Below are 16,884 nucleotides of genomic sequence, written 5' to 3'. Positions count from 1 at the left end.
TGGCTAAACATTGGTAAAATGATGGTCCGTAAGTTAGACTTGTGGGCATTTCCTTTTACTGCAGTCAGCTGTTTGAAATGGCCACTGCCACCAACATCTCATAACCACTCCAGACACATTTGATGTAGTTGCAGGATAAATACTGCTGTTTGGGTCAAGCTAACTGAGTTTTTTGTAGGTTACTTAGAGATCAGGCTGCTAAGGCACCATAACTTGCACTGCCTCTTCCTGCTAAGAAGCCCAGTGAAATCTAGAGCGGCAGTGCAATATATTTCATATGGACTAAAATAAACTTAGGGCCTCTCTCATAGCTCTAGAGTACTTTCTCCTGCTTCCCCCCTGCCCCGTCTGCTTTTTTAAATACTAGACTAATAAAGCCTGTTGATCTCTAACTGGCCTTTTGGTTACTTTGAATGAGGTTTATGTGGCAATGGGGGCAAAACAGTTTGGAGTCAGTGATATGTTCCGACACACCAGAGTAAAACAAGGCGCTGTCTCTCAGAACCAGTTCTGATCTTCTGTGTGTACAGAACCTGTCTTCTATAACTGGGTAAGATTCTGTAGCTCTCAAATGGCAAAACCACATGAGTAAGCTCCAGCAGCCTTTTTTTAATTTTTCAAAGGGGAAACCTAATCCTCACTATACCAACCATTCCTGTGCCAGGTTATTTTCCTAATGCCTGCTTCCGTATCAAATCTCAATAAAATTGGTGGCTGACAGTAACTCCACCTGATAACGCTACAAGTGTAGAAACCTTATCTGACCAGGGAAATATTATGGAACTGGGTCACTTGATTTCTACACCTTGCAAAAGAACCTTTTCCATTCTAAATGATGCACAATATAACTACAGCTATAGCCTCTTGTGCTGTACCCTGACGATGAAAATGCTGTGGCTCTAGTATCGGTGGTGGCTAGGAGCACCTGCCATGCAGGACTAGCTGCTACCATTCTATGCTTTCTTCTGTGGAACAGGGCAAGGGAGTTGGCCAATGAGGTGCCTTTACTCGGATAAGAAATTTCCTCTGATTTAAAGCAGCTTTTCTTATCTTAGTAAAAGATGTGAATTGGCCATCTGTTTTCACATTGCAGCAGGTGATACTGGCATTTCCCATAAAGCATATTCTCTATTCATGATTATCTGTCATGCACTATTACTGATAACAAAGGGAACATCTACCCGCTCACCCAGCAGGAAATCACATATTCAGTTTGGGACCTGTTTCATTAGTGGCTTATTTTAAACAATCCTGTTTGTAGCCTTCATCCTTGTATGAAACATTAAGAAGTGGGTATTGAATATGACCCTGAGATGGTCTAAGATGGCTGGTACTTGACTATCCGTATCTCTTATTGGCAGATAGGTTATATATAAGAAGATGGGGTGAAGTCCTGGCCCCAATGAAGTAAGTGGTAAAACTCTCATTGACTTCAGTGGGGCTGGGAGTTTTACCTACAATCCTTCTTTCTCTTGGTTTGTTTTTTCCTTCCCCTCCATCTTCTCATGACATCTGTGTTGGAGCCTGAATTGTAATTGCTTAGATATTTACGTGTGGCATATCGCTGACTTCAAAGTCTTGTGAAATCTGCTGCCCCCATTTTTCGCATAAAGAGTTTTTCTGTTTTAATGTCTTATTGTGATGCAAAGTACTGAAATAATGCTTTTCTGGCTGTAAGGTAAATATGTCTCCTTGCCTTTGTAAGCTGTTGCATGTTGGGAAGTTTCACTTTGATCATCTGGTGCTCTGGAATACCTGCTGTTGCTGCTTTGTGATTTCTAAATGGATATGTAGGTTAAATATTAGAATTTAAATAGGAACCATTAAAAAAAAAAGTATTTAAGTATGCAGAAGTTTGTGAGGCCACAAGAACGCTATAATAATCCTGAGATTAGGCAGATATTAATCTTTCCAGATTTTCCACTTCAGTGCAATATGAAAAAATGCAGAAAGTCTAAATGGATATAGAACTTGACTGAGTTATCAGTGCCTAGTTTTGACAGATCCAAAGGGAGGTTTGTCAAAACTGTGCTGTTCCCTTTTTTTTAAGGACTTGTGTATGCACAGCAGCATTTCCTGTCTAAAATCTTTGCAGTTGTAGTTGGCCTGTTAAATTACTTCAGGACACTGAACAAGATAAATTATCCCCACTATCTTCATAAGACCATAAATTAACTTTCGAAATCCAGTCTGGTTCAGTGTAACATGGTACTGACTACTTCTGGAACATATTGCTAATGCTAAATTAATAAACATCAGAATGATGATAAAATCTAATATGTTATATTAAAACTCCTGTTTAAAGTATTACAACATGTTCTGCTTATGGGATTCAGTGCCCTCAAAGCTCATTGACTGACTCATCTGGAAAGGGTTAATGAGAACACTACTGTAAGCTTTTACTTGACTTTATTGGATCATTGAACTTATTTGGAGTCCTCTCCGTTTCTTCTCTCTGTAGGTATACCCAAGAGAATGGTTCTGTTACCAGTTATGAAATTCCCAACATATCCTGTTCCCCACTACTCATTCTTTTAGCAAATGGCAGAAGCTAATTCCTATTGATTGAACACCACAGTACAGAATGTTAGAAGAGAAAAAAGCCTTTTTATCCTGTTTTCTTTGAACACATACTTGAGCAAAGTCATTTGTAAAGAAACATCTTTTCCTACTTTGATTTTAACAAAATGCAAATTTAGTTCTCTAAAACTTGAAGAAAAAAAAATGTTCTGTGAAATGTTACCTCATTTTCAATAACTTATACCAGCCTTCTGTTATAGGGAAGAACTAGAAGCTTAAACCTTATGTTTTAAATGAAGTATCCGATTATGTAAAATTAAATTTGTGAAGGATGTATAGGATATAAAACACTGATCACAAATAAACGGTTTTGTTGTAACAGAGTACTGCCTGTTTCCTAATGCAGTCACACAGAATCTCAGTTAATGGCCTGTATGTGTTGTAGGGCTACTTAATTCAGAGTGTAGTGATTTAAAAAAACCAAACCAGTAATACAATAGAAACTTTTCAGTTAAATTTTAACTTTGAAAATATTAAGGTGAACAAAGTTAGTAAAATATGGGTTTAAATATTGTCTTAGCTTATTATTTTTGCTATATCTAAGCATCAGTACCTTGAAAGGATTCCCTTAGCATCTTTAAAACCAAGGAAATTAGCATATCGTAAGGCTCAGTAATGTAGACCCTGTCTTCGTTTTCCCAGAAACCTCTTTATTTGTATGCAAAATGCTGAAAGAAAACGAAGGGCATTATTAACACTAGCTGGTCTTTGTATTGAGTTATATTTTGTGAAACCTGTGCTAAACAAGGGAAATTTCCGTGCAAAGACTTTTGTTACGTAATTGGAGGAATACAGAGTTAAGTCTGTATTGCCCAGACAAAGGACAGTCATAACATTATGATTCGTTTTTTAGTGTTCCAAAGATGTTTTTACAATGCCCCTCACTTCCCCCCAAAAAGAATAAATTGCACTTGTTCTTGTGGCCTTCTTCACTCTGTACGATTGTCTGTCCACCCTTGATTTTCCATGGAGCATTTTTAGTTATTTTAGTTGACAGTCTCTAATTAAAAAAAGGGTTCTCCTTTTCCCCTTGCAATTCTAAGAATCTAAAGCAGCAACAAGGTCCCCATGACAACTTGCTATTTAATGGTCCCAGTTCTTGTTGAGTGCTGCTGTGAAAAGTGACACATTTCAGCCATAGGCCAGTATTCATTTTTTGATACGAGTTGGTGCCCAAAGTAAGGCAACATCTATAATATAAGGAGTGCATGTACCCCTCTGGAAGTGTAGAGCAGAGGACATGCTCTGTACTGTAGCCAGAATATTTCCAGGCTTGTGCATAAAGCTGGTGTGCTTTGGACTCTAATATGAAGGAATAAAGTACTTTTTATTAAGGTATCACCTCCACAAAATAAGCAGCACTGTTGGTTGCACTTCTCCATTCAGAGCTCACCAGTTCCTTTTCAGCAGGTCTGTTCTATTTTGTGCTGTCTTGAAGATGCCTTTACACACACTGTTCTTGGGGGAGGGTGTTTTGTTTTGTTAAACCATGTGGTAAGAATGGGGCTTACCTCATGTATTTTCTCATAGCAGGGAGAGTCATCTTAGAACAGCATGATAAAGGGGTGAAGTGTATAACTAGCTGCTTTCCTTGGAATTAACTACAGCAGCTGTTCTGAAATCAAGCATTTGTGCTTAGAAATGTGCTTAAATCTTTCATAAACGTTTCTCTTCCTGCTGTAGCTCTTGCTTTCATTTGGTGGTGGTGGTACTTTAATAAAGTATGTAGCCTTTATTGACAGTGGCAGTGAGTCTGACATGATCATCCCTTGAATTAGCAGAGAGAGAAACGGCAGGGTTGGGGGTGCCTTCAAATTGCGAAGTGTTGATAAATCATTGACCTGTTTTGCTGGCCTATGGATGAAAGAGAGCCATCACGGAGCAGAAAAAGCATGGCTGACAAGAGCCCATTTTGGGGTAATACAATATTCATTAAGAGACCCCTGCCTCTTTTGGAGTTCTCTTGATTGGCAACTGCTGATGATAAAGTGCTTTTTTGTTTTGTTTGTTTTAAATCTATGAATTTCTGAGACTTTAAATTTTAAACTACAATTTGTTCTGAAAATATTTACATCTTGAAAATTTACTTGCCCAATAGCTTACTCCTCTCCAGCTCTTTAAAAAGAGGGAGCTATGCTCTTTTCCAACATGATGGCCGTCATTTCAGATGATTTTTATTAAGTCATTTTTTCATTTTTTGTCATTTGTTGGGAGTTACTAACCACGTTGTAAACTTGCCCCGTTGCTGCATATTTTACATTTCTCTGCTTTACTGAAAATCTGAATGAACTGTCAGTTCTTTGTTTATAAAGTGACAACCTTGGAAGTATAGATGTTTTGATAGTTTTAAAAGTGCCCATTTGTGTCCCTTTTACAATGAAAATTCCACTTACAGCCGAAGGAGCAGAGAAATTTAAATGGAGCTTTAGCTTCAGCCAGTCCCTTTGAAATTAACATGAAGTTTTTGCTTCTCTGCTCTTTTCTCCACTGTAGGTGGTTTTTTCATTGACAGTCCCTATTGCCAGCCTCTCAGCATCGCACCTCTTATTGTTCACTTGGGCCCTCAAGATTTCTTCTCTGACTTCTAGAACCATCAGGTTGTGTGGCTCGAAATGGCTATTTATAGATGTCTTAAAAACAAGAACAAACATGACTCGTTTTGAGGGGGTCTCAGCTTCAAATATGGACTCTGAGCTTTTCCTTTTTGAAAAGATTTTTTCCCTGAACTCAGATCCTTTTTAATAAAAGCAATACTTATTCCAAGCCACAGTCCTTCCTTGGGATACGTAGCAATAGATGTGCATACATGTCTCTTGGTTATTTCTTCACGCAGAAAGAAGAGACCAATGTATAAAACTTGGACTTAATTAAAAATTGGTTGGGCTCCCAATTTAATCAGTTAACTCCGTTTAGCTTTCACCACTTAAATCAGAATTTTAACTGAACAATTGTGCTCAAGTCTTTAGTATCCAAGTTCAACTGGAAACTGTCACCAAGGCTTACAGTGGCTATTCTTGAATCCAGAGCTGCTACATGAAAGGCAGCAAACATTCCACCTTTTCTCCCAAGTATAACTGAACTAATGTGTCTCAACCATGCCTCACAATCATATGGTGAAATGGTGGAAGGATTAGGTCACTTCACTTCTGAAATGGATCTTCCCCCCCCCAATCATCATAAAATAACCGACATTCTAGAATTTGGCAAATTTCAGAAAAAATTCACTGTACTAAGTTCATTTTTTTGTTTTGTTTGTTTTTTGTTAAACTGTTTGGGGTGTTGAATCAATTATCAGGATTATTAACTGAAGTCAGAGATTCCTCTGTATGAAAGTCTTCATTTAAATGGTGTTGGAACCGCTATATACTGCAGGATAAGACTTTTAAGCAGTTTTCAGCAGGTTAATATCATTTTATTCTCATTCTCTCCGGACCTTCGTAGCCATATGCACTTTATAAAATAGGCTGAAATGTAATGACTGTAAGCGGAGATCATGGTATAAAAGGTAAGAATTTTTATTCTTAGCTTGAAGAATGTTAATTACTGTTTTTCAACTCCCATAGACATAATGAATTATATATATGGCATGAGCTTTTATTATGCCTTTATTTAATTTCAAAATCTAACTGTTTAAGGACAAAAATCAACTGGTCTAATTTCCAATCTTGTGTTTTTTAAAGGCCACTGAAATTATTTTAGTTTAAGATAAACTGTTGATGTTAAAAGATTAGTTTATAAGAAAAAAGGAATCCATTAGTCTTATCAGTAAATCATTCTGCTCCAAACATCTCTTCTAGTGTAGTCTGAAAAGTTAATATTGATACTCTTGAGTATCAAGCACTGCATTCCTTCCTTTCTAGTGGAAAAACTCAGCTGTGTCCAAAGCCACAATGTGTGCTAACCAGCATGGTTTGTATGGAAAGCCATAACATGGCTTTCTATAGGTGTACAGAATAGAAATGTACTGTTGACTACATGATATTATCTAATTAACAAGAAAGTAATCTGTTCCCAAAACTATTAACGCTAATCTCCAAAGGAAGGAGGAAAAGCTTTGGTAATATTTAGAATATTGAAGTTAAAATCTACAGAGACCAAATTAATTCATAAGGAAGGGGGTGGGGTGTGGAGGGAGACTGGTGATTAACTCAGCATGAATACATTGCTTAGTCATGGTTCTGTAAAACTAGGAATTAAAATAGAATCATTAATAAGTAATTCTGTATTTTAAGTATCAGAGGGGTAGCCGTGTTAGTCTGGATCTGTAAAAAGCAGCAGAGAATCCTGTGGCACCTTATAGACTAACAGACGTTTTGGAGCGTGAGCTTTCGTGGGTGAATACCCACTTCGTCAGACGCAGGTAGTGGAAATTTCCAGGGGCAGGTATATATATGCTAGCAAGCAAGCTAGAGATAACGAGGTTAGTTCAGTCAGGGAGGGTGAGGCCCTGTTCTAGCAGTAGAGGTGTGAAAACCAAGGGAGGAGAAACTGGTTCTGTAATTGGCAAGCCATTCACAGTCTTTGTTGAGTCCAGAGCTGATAGTGTCAAATTTGCAAATGAACTGAAGCTCAGCAGTTTCTCTTTGAAGTCTGGTCCTGAAGTTTTTTTGCTGCAGGATAGCCACCTTAAGGTCTGCTATAGTGTGGCCAGGGAGGTTGAAGTGCTCTCCTACAGGTTTTTGTATATTGCCATTCCTGATATCTGATTTGTGTCCATTTATCCTTTTCCGTAGAGACTGTCCAGTTTGGCCGATGTACATAGCAGAGGGGCATTGCTGGCATATGATGGCGTATATTACATTGGTGGACGTGCAGGTGAATGAACCAGTGATGGTATGGCTGATCTGGTTAGGTCCTGTGATGGTGTCGCTGGTGTAGATATGTGGGCAGAGTTGGCATCGAGGTTTGTTGCATGGATTGGTTCCTGAGCTAGAGTTACTATGGTACGGTGTGCAGTTGCTGGTGAGAATACGTTTCAGGTTGGCAGGTTGTCTGTGGGCAAGGATTGGCCTGCCCACAGACAACCTGTATTTTAAGTTTACCTTACAAAAATTTCCTTGGATTAAAATGATTCTGGATTGAGGCCTAAGTGTATGTGATATGTATAATTTTTTTTAAAATAGTCACTTTAAAATTTGTTTTACATACTATTGCATATTCTAGCAATGTACTGTCATTGTAATATAAAGTTGCTGAGAACTCTCTTCATATAAAAATTGTACTTAGAAAGTGGCTTTTAAATGCAGAATAATATTAGCTCTATAGTCGCTCCTAATACGCAGATGTGAAAGGTACAAAAGACCTGATTCCCCACTGTTCTTCTGCTGGGTAAGCACATTGAATAATGGAGTGGTCAACCAGGCTTGAGCTGTACTTTTTTTTTTGTAGTAAGCAGGTAAGTCACCACACTATGTAAATTAAATGCATTTGATTTAACAACTGAAAAAATCATAATTTCAGAAATGTAATCTTAGGTATAGACTACCTTTAGTAACTCAGTCCAGCAAAGATCTGGATAGAATTAATAGTCTTTTACAGGACAAATTCCTAACTGTAAACTCCACCAATGTCAATGGGAGAGCCTGATTTGACAAGTGGCATCTAATTTTGCACCTGGAAAAAACTTCAGACTCGATTTTGCAACACAGTTGTACATTATAGCACTTGAACATCCAGCTACACTGTGGATGCAATCAGTGAGCTGTGAAATGCTGTGACTCAGTTCTTACATGGTGCAGATTTGGATCTACAGTCACCTTCAGGCACAAATTTGGGACTCCGCCCCTGAGGCTCTTCTAAAACCAAGGTCTGAATCTTTCACTAGCAGAGGATTGCTGAGTCTTGTATTGAGAATGGGCAGCAACAGCAGGCTGCTCCGTTCAGCTTTGGAGGAGGAATGTTTTATACATTTCCTATCAGCGATTATAATTAACTGCTATTCAGGTTTCCTCTGAATAACTCAGGTGATGACAGTCTGATGATAAGCACTGTCCAGGTCAGGCACTAATTAATAAAATGCCTGGCTGCTTCTCACTTGTTTTTAAATGTCCTTCATTTGGCACTTCATTCCATTTGCTGAAGAGCAGTCAACAAAAGTTAAGTCTGAATTTCCTTATTTGTCCATGGTTGCCCCAGTTAATTGCTCTAGTCCCGTATTCTGTTCCACTGATGCCCTTCTGGAATGTTCACCACTTAAGAGCACGTACTTCTCACTGAAAGTCAGTGGAACTTAAAGTAAACTTTCAAAAGTGCCTAAGTCACCAAGGGTCCTGAGTCCCACTGATTTTGATTGAGATGTAGGCTCCTATATTACTTTTGAAAATGGGACTTAGGAGCCAAATTCACATAGGCACTTCTGAAAATTTTCTTTTAGGACTGTCTCATTCACAGTTCTTAAACTGGTTGGAATGTCAGGTCACTCTTGACCACTAGCGTGGGTTGCATCTACCTGACATGCAGTTGGGACAGGCAGTAGTCTGCAAGGGAAAGTAGAAAGTGCTCTCTTCTACATCAGTATCTGCACGGTGTTTAAATAACAGGTAAGTCAGCAGAGGAGAGGGGTATACATTGCCTTTTCCTGTAGCCTGCGATTCTAATGTTGCCGAGTTTCATCGCTTGGAATGCAATTTAACAGGCCTATATGCAAAGCTGAGCCCATAAGCTTTACTGTGTAGCTGCTATGTCTAGTCTGTTGTATCTTTAAGAACAAAGGAGAAAGTGTTGTTGTAGCTTGGACTTCTGGCTCAGAGTTCTGAGGAAGTTTCTTTCCATTAGCGACAGACAAGCAGAAGCACAGTCTGGTATGTTCCCTTCCTGCAGTAATCCTTGGAGCTAGTTGATTTGATTCTAATGTGTGCTTTAGAAATTACTCCTAGCACCAAGAGGTTCAAATACCAAATCTCCCAGATAATTGACTGGCCCATTAGTTTTAATGGCAGTTATTGTCTGTCAGTCATCTTATATTAATGCTATTGTATGTCCTGGGGCTATATAATGTTTTTAAAAGCTGCCTGTGCCTTTTGAGATGTAGGTCCCACCCCATCACTGTGCTAAACTGCTTGTGTCCAGTAGCAGTATAACTGGTTGTAAAGGGCCATTCTCTTAGCTAACAGAAAAGTTGTGCATTCTGCCATTACATTATCTCTGTGCCAGTTCTAGCTATCTGTGTTCTTCTTTTAACATGCATTCAGTAGTTGGAACAGGGCAACCTTCTTCCTGGGCATTGTGCTGTTCAGATAGAGAGTGTCTCCTGCGTACGTGTAGCTTCTGTTGCCCAAGTGATTCCTGTCAGGTGAGTACACAATCCAGCCTGCACCAAAAAAGGCAATTTAGTGCCTGTGTAGGTGGTTCCTAATTTGTCTAATTTGCTGTCATGCAGCCAGCAGGAGTTAATTACATGATTCCAGTAATCATCATGGCTCTCCTTTAATGTTCTGTCAGTCTTGCTGCCAAGAGTTGCACTGGAGTTAAATACCTTTTGCTTTTGAGATTCTCTGTCAAGGAGCTTGGGGGCCGCAAGCTATTTCAGCATCCCAGTACATAACTGAATGGGTTTTTTTAAGCTATGGAATCTTTACAGCAGGAGGTTTGCAGGCACTTTCTGGCATCACATTCTAATGGCCTTGCATTAACCTTTTAAAAAGCTTTAAGAAAATGGTGAATTTTGATGGAGAACTTAATCATTCAGGCAGCGGGGACTATTGCTCCCATTGCTGGCTGTCTGCATGCTGTGGAGAGGAAAGGGATCCTTTCTCTTGCGGCACTTGCCTTCTAGCAGAAGGGTGATCTGTAAAGTGTCTTACTCATAAAAAGGTTATATTCTCTAACCACAGGAGGATCTTAATTAGGTAAAGGCCTATAACACACGAAAAACCACTCTTGAGTCTGTGGTTTTCCCAACAACCACTGAGTGAAAAATTCCTTGACCACAATTCCTCTCTTGGGCAGGACAGAAGAACGGGGCACCAGCACAAAGATTTCCAAAGGGGCTAGGAAGAAATCTTTCCCTATGGGCTGGCTGTTCCGTAATGGTGCATTCATTTCTTGTGCCTTCTGAAGTATGTGGCACTAGCCACTGTCTGAGACTAGATGGAGTACTGATCTGGTCCAGTCTCGCAATTCCTATGGACAAGGAGAACCACATATGGGACCAAGTCCTGCAGCTGTCATTGTACCTTGTCATCCACAAGTCTCCTGATGTGGAGGGAGGGTGAGCATATGCTCCCCTCACCTACTTGTATCTTTCATGGAGCGCTGAAGTATGGAGGAACTTCTCCAGAATGTCTGTTACTTCACTTCAGGCAGTGACACTTTGAATTAGTTTCCCAGACCTGAAGAAGAGAGATGTGTAAGCTCGAAAGCTTGTCTCTTTCACCAACAGAAATTGGTCAAATAAAAGATATTACTTCACCCACTTTGTCTCTCTAACTTCAGGCACTGATGGAATATGTCACAGGATTCAAACTTAGTCCTCAAGTGGTATCTGGAGTCCTTGGTGACCACTCTAGCAAAAATGATCTTCCCTCTGGGGAACTGGCTTTGCCTCCATGTACCCTTACATAATGGAAGGGTGGGATTGTTTCTGTGGCAGCTCCTGCCTTGTATACTACTTGGAATTCTGCTAGACAGCAGCCTGCACTAAATTCAGATTAATCAGGCTGCTTCTGTTGAGGAAAGAAACCCTAAAATTTCAGACTGGTTCCAATGAGGTCTCAGAGGCAGCTCATGCGGAGAAATCCAATATGTGTGGGTGAGCTAAACAGCTCAAGGGCAAAGAACACTGACTTTCTTGGATATGTGATGATGTGCAAACACAAGGTAAGTGTTGGTGTTTCCAGGCAGGAGAGGACCTGTGTCTAACATCAGGAGATTGAAAACTACCCACCTTCAGGACTCAAATGAAGACTGTTGATATGTGCAGTCCTTTTGCCTTAATCCAGTAGCTGCAGCTTTAGAATTCAGAGGGCACCTATTCTTCTTTAATCTCATCATTGAATAAATCTCTTGGAAAAACATGTTTACCATCTCGAATGGTGCAGACGGTTTGTCTGTTAACTGCCCGGTGATTTCATTTTTCTACTCTTCTAGCAAATCGAGTTTGTTGTTGTCATAGCTTTCCTACTCAGATCTGAACCTTAGAGTTCAGAAAATAAGTTGCTAGCATGAAACCTCCAAGCTTTATTACCAGCTTGGATCTTATAGTGCTGCCACCAGCCAAAAATTCCAGTGTTTGGTTCACTCTGGTCTCCCCAAAACCTTCCCTGGGGGACCCCAAGACTCAGTACCCTAGAGTCTCACCAACCAAAAGGGAATACGCCCACTTCCCTTCCCCCGTCTTTACCTCCTCCGCAGGCTTCCCCTCGGCTGGTTACGCCTGGAAGATTACTGTAGCTTAAGCTCCTTGATACAAAACGAGAGGACAATCACTTCCCGCCCTCCTTCTTTTTCCCACCGCCAGTCTTTCCGGCTGAGAGAGACAGAATCCTGGCACAGAGATCCTATCGCCTTGAGGCCTCACCTAGAAAAGAAATACACAGATTAAAAAAGAAAAAGACAATACAATCGGTCTCTGTATCAAGATGAAATAACAGGGGTAATTGCTATAAAAGAATAAACATGATAGTCTTACCAAAAATAATTAAATTATAAACCATTCCAGCAATCTACCGCATGTAAATAGCAAAAAACTAAGCTATTTGTTTATACGTACTTACAACGGGACAGAAGATGAAAACGCTGAAGGTAGAGTGATTTCCTCTCAGGCCTGAGGAGAGCACAGAGCAGAGACACAGAAAAGGAACATACCCAAAAATTCCCTCCCTGAGCTTTGAAAAATCCGGTTTCCTGATTGGTCCTCTGGTCAGGTGTTTGGTTCCCTTTGTTAACCCTTTACAGGTAAAAGAAACATTAACCCTTAGCTATCTGTTTGACAGTTGTGAAACTGATCTCTATAATAAAGTGGAAATTTTATTATAGCCATTTCAGAGCAATTCTCAGGAGAAACTCTTGCTGTCTGCCACATGGAAGTCCATGCCCAAAGATTGTGGCATCTGTTTTCATCCTTAGTTTCTTGACAGATCACATTTTGGAGGGTAACCATCAAGTCTGGTAAGTTAATTGACACTGTGTTGGCATATGACAGAAATCTGATCAGGAATGTTTTCTGCCATTGTTCTGTTACTTAGCCACACCTGTTAATGCTTCATACATTGGTATATCTCAGCTCAGTGCACAGTTTCATTAATGACCGTGAAAACCCTCCTTCTCCCCCTCCCCCCCCCAAGCACTGGAACAGGAGCACTTCAGCATACAGGTAAGTGGTTCTCTTTGTAACTGATTCTTAGTGGAAAGCAAAAGCAGGTGTGAAGGTTGAAAATGTCCACCCTTATGATCTGGGGTTTTTTTTGCTAAGAGTGGGTGCTGTCTGTTACTATGTGACACTGTGCAGTGTTTTGCAAAAATGTAGCTGCATCAGCTCTAAGAGGCCAGCTCATCTCAGCAGATGTTTAAATTTAGTGACTGCATGATCTAGTCAAATAAAATCTTTATCTTGGGAGTCTAACTAGAATAGGAATCTCCATGGCCAAAATCTATTTTGGATTGTTTTATCCTATTGAATTTAGTGTCCTGCTCTTTACATTTTAGTACCATATATTGTGAGGCATAGGGAGGGTAATTTTAATGGTTAAGTATATTTAAAAAAAATTAAAATGAACAGTCCAAAAGGATTCTGCAGAAAAATTGGCAAAGTCTGAAGGCCTTTTCTCAGCCATGGAATTCTGAGCCACCTTATTATGAATGGCCCAAATATCAACGAGATTTGTCAGAAACAAAGCATCTGAAATGTAACTGCAGAGCCACATATCAATCACATTATCCAATACCCAACCTAAATGCCTGTGGCAATTTGACTGTTAAAGGTGCAATCCTCTGTCTGTTGTGGTGAAGGTTAAGAACATTCAGGTGTTTTACGATTGGGCTAGAAGCATAGGCATTGAATCTAGGGGTGCTCTGGGGCTGGAGCACCCATGGAGAAAAATTGGTGGGTGCTCTGCATCCACTCACAGCCCCTCCCCCCCCAGCTCACCTCTGCTGCCTCCTGCTTCTCCCCCCTGCCTCCCAGCACCTGCACTGTGAAACAGCTGTGGGAGTGAGGCGGGGAGGAGGCAGCACGAGCACCCACTGGTGCCAAGGGAAGTTGGTGCCTGTGGCTAGAAGTGGGGGTGAGGTGGTGAAAACAGCTGGGCTGATGTCTCTGCAGGAAGATGCAAACCCAGCCACTTCTAAAAGGTACTCAGCAACTGCAAACTAGCTGAAATGAGTCACTTTTTTAAAATACTGTGTGGACATGTGAGAAAAGGGCCCCAGTCCCTGCCCCTTCTAGCATGGTTCGGTTACTTTTGAGTTCTTAGCACTTCTGATGGATGCAGCTTCTAGCTGCACGTTCAGCCACTTACAGAAAGCACCAGGTTCCCTTTCAGCATTAGAATGAACTGAGGGCAGGAAGAGGCCAGGTGCAGAAATGGACACTGAGCCTCCCTTCTCCACCCCTGAGGGGTGAGGCATATTAGCAGGAAGTTGGAGGGAGGCCTGCACTGTCTCTGCTATAAATGTTGTAAAAACAGGGATTCAGCCTCCATGGCTGCAAATCTGGTATCTTTCACCAGAACCTATTTCTAGCCCCCCCGTATAATGTGTCAATATTTGTCAGCGCCTCAACTCAAGACTCTAAAGTAGCCAGGGTAGTGAGGCCAAAGACTTCTGGGTACATCATTGCAGCAGATTAGATTACAGAGCTGGAAGCATGCTTTAAGGTTGAGCACACAGGGCCAGAATGGAAAGATTTCAGAAGTCAGCGTGTGAGATCCAATGAGAAGATGAAATTCCCCACTGTGTTCTATGCACTGTTTCCATATCAAAATTCAGCTTCATGGTAAGTACAGTAGAACCCTGTTAATCTAGATAGTGCTCAAGCGTGGGGCCCTGTGCTGATACTCTGAACTCTTGCCTTAGAACCTGCCTGTAAAGCAGGGGGACTACTGTTGTAACAAACTGCAATTGCATGGTGTGAGGCACACTAACAAATAGTGACAAAACCATAGTAGCTTCATCTGATCAGTACTGAATGGAATGTCAAAATATTCCTGGCCAATTCTCTAAAACAACAAGGAAGTTAGAGATAAACCAATACCATAATGAACAGAGTAAAGGACAAGCTGACTTTCAGCTTCACTCCTCAGAATCGCCATGAATTGGTTAAACAATGCAGGGAAATTTCTTATGAGGACTGTGCCTGGTTAGTGCTGACTTTTCTGTTCTCAAAAGCACAAGCTTGTGTAAGCATAAGCAATACAGAAATACTCAGGGCCACGCAGTGTCGGCTTTGCAGTGGACAACTGCATATTAGATAACAGACACAATTAGGAGGAACAGAGCACTGATTAAACCTGCAACACTGTCTTACTGAATGAAGGGCTGCAGAGTGGACAGAGGTAGCCAGCCTAGCACTTTTAATCTAATGCTGTTTGCATATGCAAAATTTCATCTTGGAAAAACCTACATTCTCAATAGTTAATCTTGCATCTTGATAGGGTATTCTATAAACGGACCTCAAAAGTAAACTTAACCAACGTACGTTGCTTATTCAACAGTTCTTGCATGTGACACAAAGCAAAATAATGCAGGGGGTATTCAGAGCTGTGCTGCTTTTAAAAAGTGGGAGTTCACAGTGAGTATGAACATTTTGTTACAACTTTTTCTAGTGATTATTTCTGTGCATCTGAGCACCATGATAAAGGTTGGTGTAGATTTCTAATGACATCTATTGTCTAGGAAAAATACTTACCAATTTAAAGGCAGGAGATATAGCACATACAGAGCATACTCTGGGCAATGCATGTTTAAGGTGGTAAATTTGCCCTCAAAGCAATTCAGAACAGCTGCAGAAAAAACTCGGACGTTTTGTCCAATTATCTGCCCTGGTGGGGACAGATACCCTTAAACGCCTGGTTAGAAAACTAAATAGTGGAAAACATTAAAGTCCTTAAGGACAAATAGTTTAAACTATTGCCCTGCTGAAAAGGAAAGGCGACGCTGCCTCAGTGTTATCTGCTTCCAAAAGTACAGTGTCAGATTTGTGATCCTCTACCGAATCAATATTTGACCAAACAAATTCTCCTACTGCATAAAGATGATGGATGCCAGCAAATCTAGGTAGAGACCAAACTCTGGTCCCTTGACCCTTTAGCAAGAGAGAGAAATATCTGATTTCCACCTAGAACAGAATTTTTAGGATGCCCAGGAACATTCACATTCTAAACAGGAATTCTGATCCTGGCAGTGGGTTGAATTTTCAAAAACACCCAAGTAACTGACAAGTATGGGTGTACCATGGCCTTTTAACTTAGTAGACTAGTTATGGAAGAAGGAGACCAAGATTTTCAAAAGTGTCCAATGTTTCAGGTGCCCAGCTTGGAGAGCAGGTCTCAAGGTGAGCAATCAAAGTCGCTAGTACCTTTCAGTAGTCTTGGCTACACTGTCCAAAGCATGGCATGAACTGTCAGCTACAATTCTAGCTGCAGGATCTTTGACTGGTGAAGATTTAGGAGGCAGAAACCCAGCTGGAGTTGTTACACTGAGCAAATTCAGGATTTGTAAGTCAGAAAAATTCTGGAAGTGCAGTTGTGATTTTAGTCAAACATGACGACTCCACTTACAGGATGTAAGAGAGAGCTTTAAACCAGCATTTCATGCTCAGGCACGCCCCACTTTCTCTCCATTTTATAGTTTGGAAACCTCTTTGATTTAGCTGCATGTCAGAGGAATCTGACAACTCTGTATTGATTGCTTTTTCCTTTAAATTCATTTGCTAAACTCACTGCTCCTGTTTCCTAAGGAGTGAGTTGCACTGGAGAATCCATGGCTTAGAGAGGCACAGAAGCCAGTTCAGAATAACAAAACCTAAGTCACTCACTCAGTTTGGTCATCCTCATGTTCAGAACTGAACTAAATGAAAATGTGCTTTGTGGGGGGAGGACAAGAGCTGTCTGGAGGTGGTGCCACTGTGACCCCACCCTACTCTGGCAGTCTCCAGTAAATGGGGGTTTGTACAGGATTATTTTGGCTCGAGGTAGGAGCTAGTCTCTAGTGCTTATAGGGAGGTTCCAGTTCTCTTCCTTTAGCCATCATGTAAACAATCTGCACACATACCGGAGATCGAGAATGTAACCCTATAAATCACTGGTTGTGTACTTCTCTTTCTAGACTTCAATGACTTTGTTTTCCTTTGTGGATCAGGATAGTAAA

The 16,884-nt window shown here is 40.6% G+C and overlaps 1 protein-coding gene across 2 annotated transcripts in view; it reads left to right on the top strand.

Annotated features, from left to right (window-relative positions):
- The window catches only part of STRBP (spermatid perinuclear RNA binding protein), an 89,710-nt gene extending 86,811 nt beyond the window's left edge, over positions 1 to 2,899 (top strand). For both annotated transcript variants that reach the window (XM_032767679.2, XM_075060636.1), the window contains one exon: positions 2,462 to 2,899. In XM_032767679.2, the coding sequence (XP_032623570.1) occupies positions 2,462 to 2,538 (77 nt within the window). In that variant the 3' untranslated portion in view covers positions 2,539 to 2,899. The remainder of the gene's footprint in view (positions 1 to 2,461) is intronic.
- The last annotated feature ends 13,985 nt before the right edge of the window (positions 2,900 to 16,884 follow it).

The sequence above is a fragment of the Chelonoidis abingdonii genome, chromosome 24, assembly GCF_003597395.2.
Source record: "Chelonoidis abingdonii isolate Lonesome George chromosome 24, CheloAbing_2.0, whole genome shotgun sequence".
Taxonomy (NCBI): domain Eukaryota; kingdom Metazoa; phylum Chordata; order Testudines; family Testudinidae; genus Chelonoidis; species Chelonoidis abingdonii.
Note: the sequence above shows the minus strand (reverse complement) of the source record. Positions and strands in the feature narration are given on the sequence as shown.